The sequence below is a fragment of the Dermacentor variabilis genome, chromosome 5 (assembly GCF_050947875.1).
Source record: "Dermacentor variabilis isolate Ectoservices chromosome 5, ASM5094787v1, whole genome shotgun sequence".
In the NCBI taxonomy this organism is placed as follows: Eukaryota; Metazoa; Arthropoda; class Arachnida; order Ixodida; family Ixodidae; genus Dermacentor; species Dermacentor variabilis.
This window is the reverse complement of record NC_134572.1, coordinates 54,965,461-54,983,188: the sequence shown is the minus strand read 5'-3', so window position 1 is coordinate 54,983,188 and position 17,728 is coordinate 54,965,461. Positions and strand designations below refer to the sequence as shown.

General features: G+C 48.3%; 1 protein-coding gene across 1 annotated transcript in view; it reads left to right on the top strand.

Moving 5' to 3' along the window:
• kra (basic leucine zipper and W2 domain-containing protein kra) overlaps positions 1–17,127 on the top strand; it is a 30,341-nt gene extending 13,214 nt beyond the window's left edge. Inside the window, exons 4-8 of the mRNA XM_075692524.1 lie at positions 4,037–4,458; positions 7,563–7,649; positions 11,661–11,810; positions 12,908–13,250; positions 16,335–17,127. Of these exons, the coding sequence (XP_075548639.1) occupies positions 4,037–4,458; positions 7,563–7,649; positions 11,661–11,810; positions 12,908–13,250; positions 16,335–16,354 (1,022 nt within the window). The 3' untranslated portion in view covers positions 16,355–17,127. The remainder of the gene's footprint in view (positions 1–4,036; positions 4,459–7,562; positions 7,650–11,660; positions 11,811–12,907; positions 13,251–16,334) is intronic.
• Positions 17,128–17,728: the final 601 nt, after the last annotated feature.

Sequence of the window (17,728 nt, the reverse complement as noted above, 5' to 3'; positions counted from 1 at the left end):
TCGCTGCACGTGAGGCACGGCCGTCCCGCTTGCTGTCTCAAACCCAACAGCCCGAGCGCCTTGTCTCCCGACGCCCGAGTAACCCCGCAGCGGCGCGACGCTCGCGCCATCTCTCGCACCGCGCTTGTACCACCCGACCGCCAGGCCAAGCGGCGGGCGAAGCCGCCCTGCAGGAGACGAGCCATGCGGGAAAACTAGATCTCAGGGGAGGCGTGAGAGACGCATCTCCACATCCCCCCAACCTTAAATCACTGCATATTCCGGCGAGACATGTGACACGGTCTAACATCAAACTGTGCTTCGCAAACAAGGTAGAACATTAAACAGTGGTCGCGCCGAAGAAATGTCCGCACGCTGTCCATAGCATGCGAGCCGACATTGTCCTTGGGTGCACCGCTGGCGTCCGCCGGTCACAGCGGCAGCTTTACAGACTCGACGGCACGATGCCAGGCCAGGACTCCGGAGACGACGACGCAGTAGTCGGTACGAACAAGCGTCGCTCGCGCCGACGCGCCCTGCTGGGAAGAGCCGCCGTAGCTGTCGGTGACCGCCGGCTCTTTTGTCCGCCACCGAGGGTTGTGAGCTGGATGCAGGAGGCCGCCGAAGTCGCCGCGCCGAACTGGCCACAGCATCACCATCGCCCGGGGTGGCTCGATCGTAGTCCGGGGCAGCAGCAGACGATGTGCAGGTGACGGCAAACCAGGGGTGACTCCAATCACGCTGCGTAAACTCAACACACTCGGCAAACACTAAAGTAGTGCAAGGGAGAGGAATTATGCATGCGCATCGCCCACGTGGTACGATGTTCAACTCGGCTAGCAAAAGATCGGGCAGCTACTCAGATGCTAAGTTCACGTGAACGAAGCTCGCTTTCTTGAGTCGAACGAGTAATTTCAGTTCGTGCGAGGCTAAATAGAATGAGGGAAGCGAATTGCAACACCTCAACGCCACGGTCCACCAGGTTGTGTCCCTCCACGTGCGACAGGCAGCTTCGTAAAGCCTTAGGCCTAAAGCGTCGCTACCCTGACAACAACCGGCATCCAAAAACAACACCCAAAATGGGCGCAAATCAGGCAGCCGCGAGGAGACGTTAGCTCTGTGAGGTGGTCCTACTCCGCTCGGTGCACAAAGCATCCGAGTTGAGGGCGCCCACCGTCCCAGACGGTGTCGGAGCGCCCGGTGCCAGGCCGCAATACCAGTCAGCCCGTAGTGGCACCCGTGGCCCGCGGCCACCCGGCTCCCAGAGCCGCGACTTCATCAAAGTCAAAGAGATAGAAGAAGCTATTTACATAAGAAATTCGGATCACCCACGAGGCTTCCGTACTCACTCGCTTCAGGCTTGCCACTGCTCTGCGGGCGCTCAGCCTCGCTCTCCCAGGATGCAGACCACGTGGCTCTCGTACCGACGAATGCCATTAAGAAAAAACACTTGCGAAAAGGCTTAGCATGTTGACATGTTCAAACACACTACCGCCACCATCACCTCGCTCAAGAAAGCACGCCGCCGACGCTAGCGATCAAAATTCACGCTAGGCCTACGCTTCGGTTCAAACAAAGGTCTCGAACGAAGCAAACTGTTAAAACTATCGTCCGATGCCCCAAGAGCCCCACGTTGGGCGCCAAATGTGGGGGTTCCACTCTGCGTGCGGCTAGGGCTGAAGGCGAGCTCCGGATCTAGCCCCACGCAGTCGCTTCGTGGTACTCCCAACCCGTCGCGCGGGAATCGCGGCTACGCCAGGTTCGGACGAATAAGGCAACCAGCGGTGTCAACGGTAACAACGTTTATTACTATTAGCAATAGCAAACACTCGCAGAGGGATGTCCTCTCAGTAAAAGAAGGAAAAGGCTTGCCTCGTTGCCTGGGTGGGTCAGACAAACGAGGTCACTCACGGGATGCGGCAGGTGCTGTCGTCCAGGCGGTCCAAGGTGTCTGCGTCCCAAGAGAGCGAGTCCCTCCCGGTAGCGCGCTTTTATGCCTTTTTACCTTTTTGCGAGGGGAAGTCCTCCTCGCCCGCCGGATAGTTTCCCTTTCCCGTGAGCCGCGCAGGAGAAGAGTACGCGCGTCATCCGAGCGACGAAGAGAGGGAGGGCGCGTAGTGCCTCTCCCCCCCGTCTACGCCGGCGCGACCCGTCGCCACGTGCGACGTAGTGCCTCTCTCCGCTGTCTACGCCGGCACGACCCGTCGCCACGTGCGAACGGGTCGCCGCGGGTACGCGGGAGGAAATGGAGGCGAGTGCTCCCCACAGCACGCAAATCATGTTGAATATGTGGCGAGTGTCGCGCGAACTTGCTGTTCCTTTCTTGATTTCAGAATCTTTGACCAGGCGGCAAATCACACCGAACCTGACAATGACACGGTGCCTGCTCTTTATCGTAAGCGCTGGCTACAGGCAGAACGATGAATTTACATGATGCGTGGTCCTTTCATATGGTGCAGAGTGGCCTTACGATAACCCATTTGCCATAAAGTTAGGATACAGTGAAACCTTGTTAAGCCATGATTGGCCGGAGCTTGGCAAAAGTGTGTAATGAACGGCCGTACTACTTAACCGAAATACTGTGAGATGCCCACTTACCTGTCAAAAACGGAAGTACTAGAGAGTGTGATAAAAGGGCAGAAAACATACAGTATTTATTCACTTCGCGCGACAAAGGTATGTTATTTTCGTTTGATGCCGCGGCAGGCTAACAGCGACGAAAGCGGCCTCAAACTTGCTCAAGCTGCGAGCTAGCTTTTCCACCAGTCCCCTCTTCTTGGCAAACACCTGCATGAGGCTAAGGTAATGCACAACATCTGCCACTGTTGGGCTTGAATTGCCCGTGCGGTCTCTTTCCGTGTCGTTGTCATCACTGTCGTTAGTCGATACTTTGGCAATAACAGAGGCAACGATGGCAAAAAGTTTAACCTCGTAGCTGCGGTATTTTCACGGTCGAAGCAGCATTGCCAAGCAACTTCTCCTTCGCATTCGAAATTCCACACACTGCAGTCAACAGTAGATTTCTCCGACGTGCCAGCATAGACTTCGTGCCACGTTCGACAGCACAAATGATGTCCAATTTTTCTTCTATGCGGAGCACCCGGTTTTTGTCCTGGCTTGCATGACACCACAACACGGCCACAGCGCTCAGACTCTGGCATGGCGCCGAAAGGATGCTGATGGTGATGTGGCTTGACTCTTCCAAGAACCATCTGGGTTTTGCGTTTGGAGGCCGTTCCAATCTCTGAGGCTCGTTCTGCAGGGCCACCGTACTGCTGTGATTTGACGATGAAAAGTGGAAACGCTACTTGTTAGCATATACATACGCGTTAAGCTGGTACTGTTTATGCAGATACAGAACGCATTATGTTCAATGGCTGCTGAGTCTGGGATTTCGCTTTACTACATTTAAAACGAAACTACTGTTTAAGCCGGTACAGTTTTACGAGGTGTTACTGGAAAGTAAACTGGAAAACTGGGAAGTAACATTTTCTATGCAATAAGTAAAAGGTTTCGACAAAACACAGATCCACTATGAAACTGAGCTCATTGTTATTCAGTAAAACGTCACTAATTCATTAGTTTCAAAAGAAAAAAAGTCACTCGATTCTGTTCGACTAAAAAAAGATATTTTCCACATCTTCATAGGCTACAACTGAGCTGTGATATTAATTTGATGTTCCCTTTAACAAAAGTAGATCATACTGTATATCTTGATTTCTATGTACCTAAGTTACTGATAGCTTTGCTACTTTCTTGTTATACAATGCTAGGAGGCTCCCAAGCATGTGCAACACCGTATTTTCTTGACCGAAATTTGTAAGCATTAAATTTTGTGAAGCATTTTGTCTTATTCGATATTGTTTTTTTTATTCAATTCAATTCTAAATCTACTATTCAGTATTTGAACACTTCAAGCTTGAAGTTCATTATAGTCAAATTGGGCATGTAGAATTATTTAATATCAGAACTATTTTTGTGCGTAAGCCTGTTTGTTTTAACTGGGTTCTACTGTACTCTGTAGATTGGTCTGTAAGATGACTTGCCTATCATGCAGCACCCGGGGGTACCCTGATCGTGGATTTGGACACAGCCAAGCCATCACAGACAGACACATGTGTCTTTTCGGCACCCAACAACATGGAGGTCCTTCGCAGCTATGCACAGCTGATCACCAAGCTGATACGGCGTTACAAGTACCTTGAGAAGACCCTGGAGGAGGAGTTCAAGAAGGTGTTGATGTTCCTCAAAGGGTTCAGCGCCGAGAACCGGCAGAAGCTGGCACGAGTGCTTGCGGTGCTGATAGCGGGGGGTCAGGTTTCCGCCTCGGTGCTGCAGAGCGCCCTGCAGGACCACCTGGTCAAGGACGGCCTGGCCCTGCAGTGCCTGCTGGATGTGCTCCAGACTTGGTTGGATGAGCGGGACCCGTCCACCCTGTGGGCTGTGCTGCGCAAGGCGGGATTCGATTCGCGCCTCATGGTGTGTAGGCAATTCCAACCATTGGTAGTGTTGGTTTTTGGAAGGCGGGATTCGATTCGCGCCTCATGGTGTGTAGGCAATTCCAACCATTGGTAGTGTTGGGTTTTGGAGGGGGGGGGGGGAGAAAATGAAAATGCGCCATTTTCGGTCACAACTGTTCATCGAATGGCGCTGGCCAACACTCTTGGGGCTAGATCTAGTGCTCATGCATGCACCTACGGGGGGGGGGGGGGGCACCGTGGTTTCGATAAGTTTTTTATGTATTGAGTTGGTACTTTGTGCAGTACGTCTTCCACAGGACTATAAGAAAAAATCAGTTAGACACTGCAATAACAAAATCTGTGGGGAAAGTGAGAAATATTCGCTTTCATGACAGTTTCGTTGTTGCAAAATGAGGCAGCACAAATATGACATCTGTAGTAAAATGAATGTTAACTGGCAATTCCGTTAGCCTACATTGGCAAGCCTTGCCCTAGGGTTTAGAACTGTGTTGCCAACGGTACAGTGTGCCCCATGTGTCAGGCAGCGGTGGCAGCGGCAATGCCATTGAATGTTATTCTCGGTCTATCGCTTTCAGAGAGATGATCACTTTCGCAGGATTTTGCGTAACTTGGCACTGGATGCAAAGCATCAGCATTCCATGCACGCAGCAGCTTTTCTCTAGCACATGCTGTCGTCCATAGCTTTCACATCCGCTGCCGAGCGTGAAAGTTATCGTATCTCATATCTCCAAAAGCAATTGACCAAGATTGCGGCCCCTTCATGCAAATCTGCTTCTGGTGACACCAAATCCACACGCAATGCCTGCTGCATAGAGGGAACTACTAGAGGGAACTCTGGTGCTAGTGTCTACGGGAGCTGCAAGTGGGACTGCATGAGAGTGATGGGTAATAAATGGATTTGCCTAAGCTTCGCCCTTTTGTCTTCAAACGACTTCGTGAATTTGTAAACTCCTCATTTTCAACATGTACTGTGTAATAAACAAACAATAATAATATTCTCTGACAGCGGGTTTCGAACACGGGACCTCTAGCACGAAAGCCTGCCATCGAAACCGATGCGCCACGGAGACATTATTGACAAGTGGCGTAGAACGCCCTCATACTTTCTCGTGAGCAAGGCAGCACGTTGAGATGCTTGGCGCTTTTTGCTTTTGCCGCCTTGACGGGCTTAACAGCTGCAATTAGCAGAGATTGTGCATGTTCGCAGAGTCTTCTGCACTTAGAAAAGTACAGATTGTTCTGAAATTTAGGGCTGTGAAGGCAGATAAAGCATAAGAAACCAAGCCACAAGAACGCCTGAATGCACAAACATGAAGATGAGACAAATCTACGTACTACCCATCATTCTCTTGGTGGCTGAACAATTGCACCGCCAGAGTTCCCTCTAGTAATTATTGGATGAAATTCTATGGCCTGTTGGGTGGCATTGAAACCAGCATTACAAAGCAAGGGATGCATATTCTCGGACAATCATTCAATCACAGCTGAATGTGTGGCAGCCCACGCTGCAGCCGCCATCTCAAGCGCCATAATGAAGTCTGTTTCGTTCCATGTGGATCTGTTTTTGCTGCACTTTTCTCACCAAGCGGCAAATAATGACTGCTCAAGGTAGGCAAAAACTGTCACATATTGGTAGCGCCATGTGGCTGTGCCATTTGAAATGGGCAATCTGGTTGCTCTTCCTGCTGATTTCAAAAAATGCAATTACTTTTTCTGTAGGCCAATTATTTCCAGATATACCGTAGAACCTCATTCATATGTTCTGGAAAGACAAACAATGCAAGAAAACATGTACAGTCAAACCTCCTTAATACCTACATGCTTAATCTGTAATTGCGGTTTAAAGGTCTCGAAGATTCCCCCACCCAACCCCCATTAAAACCCATGTATTGGCTGACCGTTTAATATGACAAGGTCTACTCTGTCAGTTTGAATTTCATGTTGCAACCATGGCCACATCTTGCCACGTTTAGCTTTGCTCACCGTGACATTGCCACCACACACCTGGCACTTTGCACAAGACAGCAGAGCATTTATGGAATCGAGGCTTACAATAAAAAAGCATGTCTCCACCTCATCAGAGCCAGCCGCGGTTGCCTCAGTGGTAGCGAGAAAAACTTGAGCCTCGCTTGGTAGTCGGCATTGAAGCAATCTTGCAGTTTTTCTTGAGCCTCCTCCACCTTCTGCAAATCGGCAGTAGGCTGCAGCAGGCATGTTGGAATGTCTGCCAAACAGGGCCGCTGCCAAAACTGCTTCCATCTTCTAAGCCTATTCCGAAGTCGCAGGGGAAGGCTTTGGCAGCCCTCAGCACAGGTATCTAACTGTTGTCAATGTCTTCCAAAGTTACTGGGAACTTCCGAAAGTTTAAGTGTGTGCTTCTGGCACACTTTTGTTAGTTGAACTTCTGCTTTGCTGCAAACTGAGTTTGACATTGTTGCAAGCCGAGTTTTGCATGCCAGAGCAGGACAGCAATTCACCAGTGGCATGGCATGCTATGGTCGATGCCTCAGTCGACAAATGGAATTGCGCAGTGGGATAACTTTATTGCGGGCTTTTTCTTCGTAGCCATTCAGTGTGTGGAGTAGCAGTGACAGTGAAAACTAAAGAGTGGCTCTATCAGACAAGACTAGGATTGCTGTGACCAAACTTAAAATGGCAGCCACGCGTCGCGGTAAAAGGTTGTTTTTTGCACACTTTTATGACTCAAATATTGATCCAAGATGTGTCCAAATTTCCATAATGCATCAGTCGCCATAGAATCCAAAAAATGAGATATCAAAAAAAAAATTGATTTTTCCGCAATTTTTTGGTCTCTAGCACCTTTGTTTTCCTAAGTGGTGGCGGGACGACGCCTTCCATGGTACATTCAGTAGTAGAACATCTAATACATAATGCAGAAGTTGAACCTCCTCGATTGCTCAGCGTTTCATTTTTCCTGTAGTTTGGCCAACTGGCGTTCTTGTATAAATGGAGCAATAAATGCCATTTTAAGTTGGCCCTTTAGATTGGCCACTGTGCTCTTTGTACTTAAGGCACTTAGACTCCACAGTGTGCATGGTTTCATATCAGGGGTGCTGATTTGGTGTATCCTTTGGTTTGCAGGAGTTCTTTCCTGTGAGCAAGAGGAGTCCGGAAAATTTCACAGCTACGTTCAAGGCACACGGCGTCTCCCAGCTGCTGGACTACCAGGTACGACCAGTGGCCTTGGCTGCGGCACAGTTTTATCAGCTTGCATTGACGTATACTGGGTCTGACACTTAGTGCAGTAGAACCCCGCTGTTAGGTTCCTCACTGCTGCGTTTTCCTGGCTGCTACGTCGCTTTCATCCGGTCCCGGCATAGCTTCCATAGGATCCAATGTATAAGGAACCCCGCTGTTACGTAGTAGCTGTGAAAACGTTCCCGCATGATGCGTCGCAACCCGAACCCGCCTGGGCTAAAGTAGGCAACGCGCTCCAACCGCCATTTTGGCTTTTGACGAGTTTTGACCGGGCTTGGCCGGGCTTGGCTATTGAACTGGCTGCAAGAAGCCGCACGCCAGTTCGAGAGGCCGCCACTAGGTGGCCATTCATGAAAAATGCTCTATCATCACTGTGATTACGGTCACCGCATGGTTTGTTGGGCGGGTCAACTCATGGAGGAAGGAAACTCAGGGGAGGTCCTGACGTCACTCTAAAGAGAAGCCGGAAGTTGGCGTTGCTCCGCCTATCGGGCCAGCTCTCCTCTCTTGTTTACATTTCTCGCGAAACCACGCAGCGCTAGCAGCGCTGCGCGCAACCGGGCTGCTCGGACGCGCGCGCGCTCCGCAGCAATACTAAACAAACGTTAGCATGTTAGCATGATTACGCCAACGAGGGCAAAATTTCCCGCAGATATTAACTCTCAGTGTGCGTGTGTGTGTTTGAGTGAGAGAGAGAGAGACATGTACAGGAGGTTGCGGACGTATCCAAACATGGTCTTCCAAACACTGCCTTTAATCTTGATCTTTCTCTGCTTTCAAAGTCCCCTATACTAAGTTACATACCCCCCTCCCTACCCCCACCCCACCCAAGAGAGCGCGTGCAACAACATTGTAGAATGCACGAAGGAGACACTAATAAATGAAAAGCGCAGAGCGCACAGCTAGATTAATGTCCGAGGATAGTTCCGTTTTACGAGTTAATTGAAAAGTTCATGCAGTCCGGTGTTGGTCCAGCATAGCTCAGGTGAAAATGAAACATTTATTTATACCGTATAGTGCGGAATATAGGCAGAGGTTTTTTCAAAAAAATATTGCTAAAAGTTCCCCCCTCGACTTATATACCGGCCCTTGGCACAACATGAATAGTCGTCTGGCAACATGTAGGAGCGCAGACCTTTCGGCATCCGCATCGTTATCGCCGCCCCCTTGGTGACCGATGCGGCCCAACTCGCGGGTGCCGCGCGGTTCTTTATTCTATGGCGCAGTGCACCCGGAGCTCGAAGACAGGGTGGCGGATTTCGTCCGCGAGCATCGTGCCAGATCTTTGGCAGTGACAGCAGAACTAATCCGCATCAAAGCTATTGAGATCGCCCGAGAATCCGGACTGCCCAAGGAACAATTCAAGGGCTCCATTTATTGGGTTCGTCGCTTCATGCGACGCAAGGGATTCGCACTTCGACGGTGCACATCAATCTGCCAGAAGCTGCCAGAGGCATACGAGGACAAGCTGGTCGAATTCTAGCGCTATGTTATCCGTCTCCGGCAGCAGCATGGCTACATGTTGGGACAGATCGGCAACGCTGATGAAACGCCGGTGTGGTTCGACATGCCGTCGCCCACCACAGTGTGCGAACGCGGCGCAAAAGAAGTCAAGCTTCTTTCTACGGGGAACGAGCATTCGCGCTTCACGGTGATGCTCGCGTGTGCTGCAGACGGTAGAAAGCTGCCCCCATACATAATATTAAAGAGGAAGACGCTGCCGAAAGAGGCTTTCCCGCGGGATGTCATTCGCGTGAATGAAAAGGGCTATATGGACGAGGCCCTCATGCTCAATTGGATTAAGACAGTCTGGAATCGGCGACCCGGCGCACTCCTGCGGTGTCCGAGCATGCTCGTCTTGGATGCCTTTCGTGGGCACTTGACCGCAGGTGTGAAGCAGGCACTCCGCGACCGGACAGAACTCGCCGTCATTCCGGGACGCATGACGTCAACACTTCAGCCACTGGACGTCGTGCTCAACAAGCCCTTTAAAGACAGCGTCCGTGAGCAATATAATCAGTGGATGGTCGGCGACAACCCGACGACCCCAACCGGCCGGCTGCGCCTCCCGCCACTGTGGTCACATGGGTGTCGCAGGCTTGGCGCTCGCTGCCTGGTGATATCGTGGTGCAGGCATTCAAGAAGTGTTGCATTAGCAACTCCTTGGACGGCACTGAGGATGACATGTGGGACGCAGCCAGTTAAAAGCAGTCGTCTTCAGACAAGAGTTCAAACAGCTCAAACGAATGAGCAAGTGATGAGTCTGGCAGCACCACTAAATAAAACGGAAGTTTTGTGCCTTATAATTTTTATGTTGACTTCTTTGCTTCAATGTGTGTGTATATATATATATATATATATATATATATATATATATATATATACGGTACCTCTAAAACAGCGTGTCAAGCGTTAGGCACACTGAAATAGTCATGTGCACTTGCTTTCGCGGAAATTTCAGGTTCACAACCACGGTGTGCATTGCGTCCAGTGGCTGTGCGAACACTGGCATCTATAATTTGGCATGCATGAAAACAGTGAGCGACTCTATAGGTGACAGTGAACCGTGCGTGAAAATTGGGGTCGGTGTCAAGGACTGGCCACTGTCAGTATCGTTTTCTCTGCCGCTGCTGTCGTCGCACCATGCCACAGTCTGTGTTGCCACTATTGCCCCGTCGGAGCTTCTTTGCAGAAAGAGGCAGCACTATCCGACTCGGAAACTCTTCACTTGAGGCACCATCTACTTTATTGCCAGCAGTGACATCCTCCCAGAGTTCAGTAATGTCAGTGGCTGCGACCGTGTTCGTTCCACACATAGGTGGTTTCACCCTGGCACAGAAAGCCTGCCATTTTCATTGATCAGCATGTTTACTGGTTCTGGCCTTCGTGATGGTGGCGCTCGCGGTTTTCAGAATCGTGGATATCATTGACTGCGCAAGTGCGTACTTTGCAAAATTTTCAGCTTTCTTACACAGCTTTTTGCTTTGTTGACGCACCTACCTCTGCTTCTGTGGCGCATTTCCGCGCTCGCTGATGAAGAGAGTGAAATTGTAGAAAGGGAGCGCAGGCATGATTTTCTTCTCGCCTTTCTTTTTTCTTTTTTTGGTCTCTCTGGACGCTCGCTGGTGATGCAGATGCGAAGCAGCTGGTGCCATCTTGTAGCATGCTGCGCCAACTTGCGACGCTCTCCTTTCGCAGTCAGCACACAGTCAGACACGTTCCGTGGTAATGGCGGCAGATACAAACTTGCATAGGCAAACTTTTCGCCTTGTCTCAGCTCATGGGAACTGCCACTGTTGGACCTGAATCGCCCCTACTTTCGCTTTCCGCATCGTCCTCATCGCTGTCATTAGGCATCACTACAGCAATAACTGAAGTAATGATTGCAAAAAGTCGCACCTCAAAAAGTCAAACCTCGTAGCCGACGTATTTTCGCGGTCACAGCAGCACTGCCGAGCAACTTCTTCGCATTCGAAATGCCACACACCGTAGTCAATGGTACATCCCTCTTGCGTTCCATGTTCGATAGCACGAACAATGTCCAATTTTTCTTCTATGTCAAGCACCTGGTTTTTGTCGTAGCTTGCACGACGCCACAACACAGGCCAAAACTCTCTCCGACACTGGCACTGCGCTGAAATGATGTTGGGGTTGATATGGCTTCACCTTTCTAAGCGCCCTCTGCATTTACGCTTGGAGGCCATTCCGAACTCTGAGGCTCGTTCTCCCGGGTCGCCGTACCACCGTGATATCATGATAAGTGGAAACACTGTGTTAACCGATGTGTACTCAAAAAGGCTGGTAAACTTTGTGGATACAAAACGCATTATTTTCAGTGGCTGCCGAGTCGGGGATTTGACTTTACTACTTCTAAAATGAAACTACTGTATAAGCGGATATTGTTTAATGAGGTTTTACTGTAGCAGAATCAGCCAGGAGCCATGGGAGAACGCAATGTTGATCTTCTGGGTTTCTTTTCAGAAAGCACAGGAGGCATCGAGTGTCAAGAAGGACCTCCAGCAGCAGGTTAGCAACATGCTCAAGAACGAAGTACCAGTCAAGGAGATCATCCAGAGCGTGAAGGAATACATGACTAAGTACTCACTGCCCGAGCACGATGTGGCTGTACTGGTAAGTGGCCTTTCCATTGTAGAACAGTAGCTCTTCCCAGATTGTGCAAGGCACATGTGCAGCAAAAGCAAGCTTTTTTTATCCAGCGAGATGAGTGGTTGGGTGATTGGCAGAATAGTCTGTGGCATGCCAACAGGCTGCAGTCTGACCCACCGCTTTAGCTTAGCGGCTATGGCATTGCACTGCCGAGCTCAAGGTTGCGGGATCAGTCCTTACGGTAGCGGCGGCATTTCGATGAGGGCAAAATGGGAGACGCTTGTAGAAAGTCGAACCTCTTTGTACAGCTCAAACCACTTATAATGTAACTGCTTATAGTGCAGGACTGGCTATAATGCGGTCTTTTCTGACTCCCCATTTGTTTTCCCACAGAATTCAAAGTGTATACGCACGCCATTTACAGTGGAGCCACGTGAGGCAAAATATCGTTTATATCATATTTGCTTGAATGTAAATCGACCATGATTGTAATGCGAGGTTCTAATTTCTAGTCATGCGAAAAAAAAAAAGAAACCCATGAATGTAATGAGAGATGAATGGAAGCAGAAATGCTACCTTTATTCAAGAAATCACAATTCAGAAACAAGTTCTCTTCACTTAATATCTGAGGTGGAGACGCCTTTCCTTGCGTGCGGTATTCGTGGGCGATTCCTTTCGGAAGTAGTTTCACTTTCGCGAACCTTCTTGCGACACAGCCCCGAAAGCGTTCCAGACAAGTGTGTTTTGCGCTGTGCCAAGCTCATTATCAGTGCCAAGAGCACTATCAGCGTCAACTTAGAGGGGTTGGGTGCTGGGAGGAGCTGAGTCTTGCGAAAGCGAAACTATCTCCATAAGTGATGTGTGTTGTAATTTCATATTGGCAGAGTGAAAAGCTTTTAAGCCGAGGGTGGGCTGTACTGTTCTTTTACATGCAGTTATATATCTGACTGTGCTTAGACACTTGGGGGCATTGCATATGGTTGACACCCTGTTGTGGTATGTCATCATTCCGAAACATAAGAGTGGCCAGTTTAGTGTGCAAGTCTGTGCACACAATGACTGAAAACATGTGTGCAGCCTGAGTTAAGTTTTATTGAAGTGCTACCTCTGTTTTTGTGCAGCTGTGGACGACCCAGATGTCTGGCATGGATTGGAACAAGAAGGAAGAGCTAGTGGCGGACCAAGCATTGAAGCATCTGAAGCAGTACACTCCTCTGCTTGAGGCTTTCACAACCACTCCACGTGCAGAGGTAGCTCTGCTGGTCAAAGTCCAGGAGTTCTGCTACGACAACATGAACTTCATGAAGGTGTTCCAGAAGATTGTTATCCTCTTCTACAAGACAGATGTGCTCAGCGAGGACTCTATCCTCAAGTGGTATAAGGGCGCCCACTCACCTAAGGGCAAGAGCGTGTTCCTCGATCAAATGAAGCGCTTCGTCGAGTGGCTCCAGAATGCCGAGGAAGGTAAGGGGTGCTTGCTTTGGTACTTTGGTAAGGGGGGGTAACTTGTTGAGTGACGTATTGAACAGCAAACAGCCACTAAGCTACCTCACAGCACCATTAATATGTGTAGAGCACATGTTCCCTTGAGTATGTGCTTTATGTTTAATGTAGATTGCATGGTGTATAGCAGTATTGATGGGTGCTTGTCTGTCATTCGAATTTCGAGCTGAAAGGGGACGTGGCAATCTGTTATAGTTTTTGATTTACAACAATTGGCATCCTCCATCTAATTATCATCTGTCATTGTAATTGTAACAATTGGCATCCCTAATTATAATCGCGGAAGTTGCTCTTGATTTTTGTCATAATGTTTGCGAAGCCCTATTCTATAAAGCTATCGGTTTACATTTTACTGCACAGTAAGCACAGGAAAAACGATCACAAACCTTATTATGCATTGTAAATATCACTTACACAGCGTACATAGACAGAGGGATTATTATGCATATTGGCTTACAAATTATTTTTGCAAAAGGTGAATTACAAAAATACTTAATGCAGACAAAAATGGACATCTATATAGCAGTCCCCTATGTTTCAGGTGATTGAACTTTACTCCATATTGTGCCTGAGCAACTCCGGGAACATCGCAGTGTTGTATGATGGTTCATGGATAACCCGCAGACATTCCTCGCACTTCGGCACCGTGATTGAACTGTTTACGAGTTTTGTTATCAACTACGTTGTCCTAAGCAATTTCCGCGCTGCATATGAGTGGGGTCCCAAGGAAGATAATCCCTCCTTTGAAGATTGGAAGGCCTGTCACCAGGCACGGTGCCAGAAAACACTGACAAGAAGTCAGGATAAGTGAAAGTGAAGGCCGGCCGCCCTTACTGTGCTCAGTGATCGAGACATTCGCTTGCACCTTGCCACCTTGCATCTTGCCAAGAGAAAAAGGTGTGTGGCTCCATAGAGTGGTTCCATAAAGATTAACAAGGTGGATTGCGGGAATCATCTGCAAAAACGCATGGGCACAGCTTTGTGCAACCTTGTTATGAAGCACGAAGCCTTGGGCCTTCAGAGAATTGGTGGAAAGAGTGGGCCTACAGTGGACCTTATGACACAGCTGAGCTCTTGCTATGGATAGATGCCGAAAACACAAAGGGGATGTGTATGGCATGCACAAGGCAGTGATGGCTATGTACCATCACGTCCAACAATACCATTGGAAACCATACGCTTTGCCCAGCAGGCCCCAACTCCTGGTGCTTGCGCTGGTTGAGCTTGCACTGAAACACCCTTGCAACTTGCCTGCTCCTGTCTGCCAGGCCTTGCTCCCTGTATATCAGTGCTTGAGTGATAAGAAAATGCTTGAAAACTGCCAGCGGGAAAAGGCCCAAAACAACAGTGAGAGCTTCGACTCAATGATTTGCTCTCTTCCACCAAAAAAGTGCCATGCCTCACTCTTCGCTGTAGAGGTGGCTGTGGCAGAAGCAATGCTGAAGTTCGCTGCGGGTAACATAGGAGCTTTGCCGTCTATACTTGGGAAGAGCTGAGCCTCAACCCCAGCAGAGTAAGCAAAGACAGCAATGAGAAAGACCAGCAGCGAATGAAGTCTTCGGCTCAGAAGCGTGCATCGGTCAAAAACAAGAATCGAGCCATGAGAAAGCACCACGCAGGGAACAGTTCTCAAGGTCACTATCTCCCAGGGGGCATACTAGCTTGTTAAGGCTAGTATTTCATGATATTCCTGAATAAATGAAGTTGTGTGTTTGTTGATATTTTCACAAAAGCTTTTCACTCACCCTGCTTGTTTGTGGCAACAATATCTCAGACCTAGGACAGCTAGAGTTGTAATATTTTTTCGCTATTCGCTATATCAAGCTAAATGCGTAAAGTTTAAAGTGCTGCAAGCAGATTCGTGTTCTATATTTTGCTGTACTTCTCCTGTTGTTCTTGTGCCCTAGTAGCCATGCTGTAAACACAGAGTTTGATGAGTTGCTAAATTGCCAATTGTTAAATTTGAAAACTGCTTGCAGCACTAAACTCATTAAACATTCAGCTATCCACTCATGCAATATTTATAGCTTTCTGTCCAGATTTCCTTGCCCATTTTCTTCACAAATAGTAGTGGACTTTTATCTCAATAATTATTTGACCTAGGAAAAAAATAATTGCACTTTTGAAATCAACTTGACTAACTGAACAAGACTGTTTATTATACATTGAATTTGGTCTAAAAGTAAAAGACAGTTCTAATCGCTAGTTCTAATTGCCATTCTAGCAACTGTAGGAACCAGATCACTGATTTAGGACCTTGAAATTTTAACACTTAAGTGTTCTTATTCTGTGTTCCACGGGAAATTTATTCAATGTACATACATCACACAATCATCATCATCATGCTTTTTTCCTGGCACCTGCATGAGCTGACGCTACTTCGCTGAGTGTTAGCTGAAAGTAGGAGGGTTGGAAAACGCCAAGAAATGGTGTTGCTGTCTGCACATCACCTCAACGGGCAACCAGGTGACAGGTGCATGCTTTTTGGGGCAACTGTAAAAATACAAAGTGCGATCAGGCATGATGCACAGCAAGACCGCGCCACATTTAAATTTCCTTTGTATGAATGCTCTTGCATCCATGGCGGTCCGGGCATTTGGTGTGTGTGGCGTGTTTGGTCACCAAAGACACACCATGCAGTAGTGACATACTTTTCCCATATACGGACTCGCTGTCACGTCTGTTATACCTGTGACGCCTGGTAGCCTCCAGAGCGCTGCTTGCTATCACTGTCATTGCTTCTTCCTTCGAGCGAAACTAAAAAATCACATGTCTATTCCGCTAGCCCAGCCATGGCTGCCTGCACCCTATTTTGGAGGCAGTCCCTGGTGGGTGCAAATTTGTTGGGCAAGTCGTAATGGCTGATGGTTGCATGTGTGCTGTCTTTCTACCTCTTAACAACATTGATGAGGTTGTGGTCTTGAATCTGCAGTGTTTTTGGCTACCAAGGGAGTGCAGCACAATGAGTTTGTGTTTGATTAGTGTTGGTTTCATGGACAGCACACCTCAGATGCTGACATTTGTTTTGGTTGTTGCTGTGTGCAGAGTCTGAGGGGGAGGACTGAAAGGTGTACCCTGCATGTGGCAAGCCCAGCGAGGCTCCTTGCCCAACCCTGCCAATAAAGCACCACTCATACACCAAGGAGAAAAAAGAAGCCTGGTGGATGATGGGTTCGGCATGTCTGGGCTGCCACGGCCTCGTCAGATGCACCTTTCTCTTCACCACCTCCACCGCCTAAGACTGTGACGACGATCACCACCAAACCACTATGCTGCCAGCGCTGCTGCCACCTCATCTTGAAGACAAGTTGTTGGGAGAAGGCAATGGAAAGAAGGCACTCTCGAGGGCAAAGAAAAGGAAAAAAGAAAATGATGCCACTGAAAGGAGCAGTTTGCCTCTCTCTCTCTTTCTCTGGCCACCATGTAATTGGAACTGAGCGAGTTTGTACCACAACTCAGATTATTTTTATAATGAGGCTGTTCTGTCACTCTCCCTCACATGTCAAGTTCCATATCTCGCTCATTCCTTGCTTTTTTTGTTTTCTCTCTCCAGAAACTTTTATCCTCCTACTTCCTGTCAATGTGCCTCATTTTCGGCTTGGGCAAAAAGAGACTTGTGATTCTGCAAAAGTACTGTTTAGTTTATCGGCCTGTGGATTGGTTGGGAAAGACGTAACAACTTTTGCTTCATGTATGTCTTCTATTTCTGCTCTGTTCCTTCATCTTTTATAAGATAATTTCCTGTCCCTCCTGTATTTTTTTTTGTTTCTTTCTTGTGCATGTCAATTTTTTTTTCTAACAAGTGTTTCAATATGAAATAAATCTTGTTAACTTTTGAGCTTTGGTTCGCTCTGGTGCATCGTGCACATAGTCTCAATCTGTGGTCCATATTGTATGTCAACTTTCATGTTGACTGGGGGGCTACTCAGGAGCATAGTGGAAACAAAGCTCTTGGACATGTGAAAGTGAAAAGTTGGGACAATGTTACACTGATACAAGGGCTAGGGTAAATGACCTCCCCAATTTACTTGCAGCATTGAACAGACGGAATGTGTGTTATCTTTTGTAAAGAAAACCTACAAAGTTCGTGCCCACATTTCAGTGACCGACAGCTAGTCCGCACTTGTTTTTGAAACATTAGAAGGTTTATCTAGAATTTGTGCCATTGAATGTGAGAATCTGAAACTCTTTTTCAATTAGACTCTTAGCGCCGTCAAGGGAGTTGCAATCAATCTGGTCAGCTTACCAGTTTACCCAAGATCTCTGCAATGCTCTCTATGATGCATCAGTAGTGCTAATGGTCAAATTCAGATGCTCTGCATTCTGTGGCCCTTCAGGCAACAGCTTCTTGCCGCCATGGTCACCTTGACTGGTATAATGTAGGAATTCCGTCCGCTCGATTCCGTGTTACTCTTATCGTCTGCTGTTCACTGCTAGCT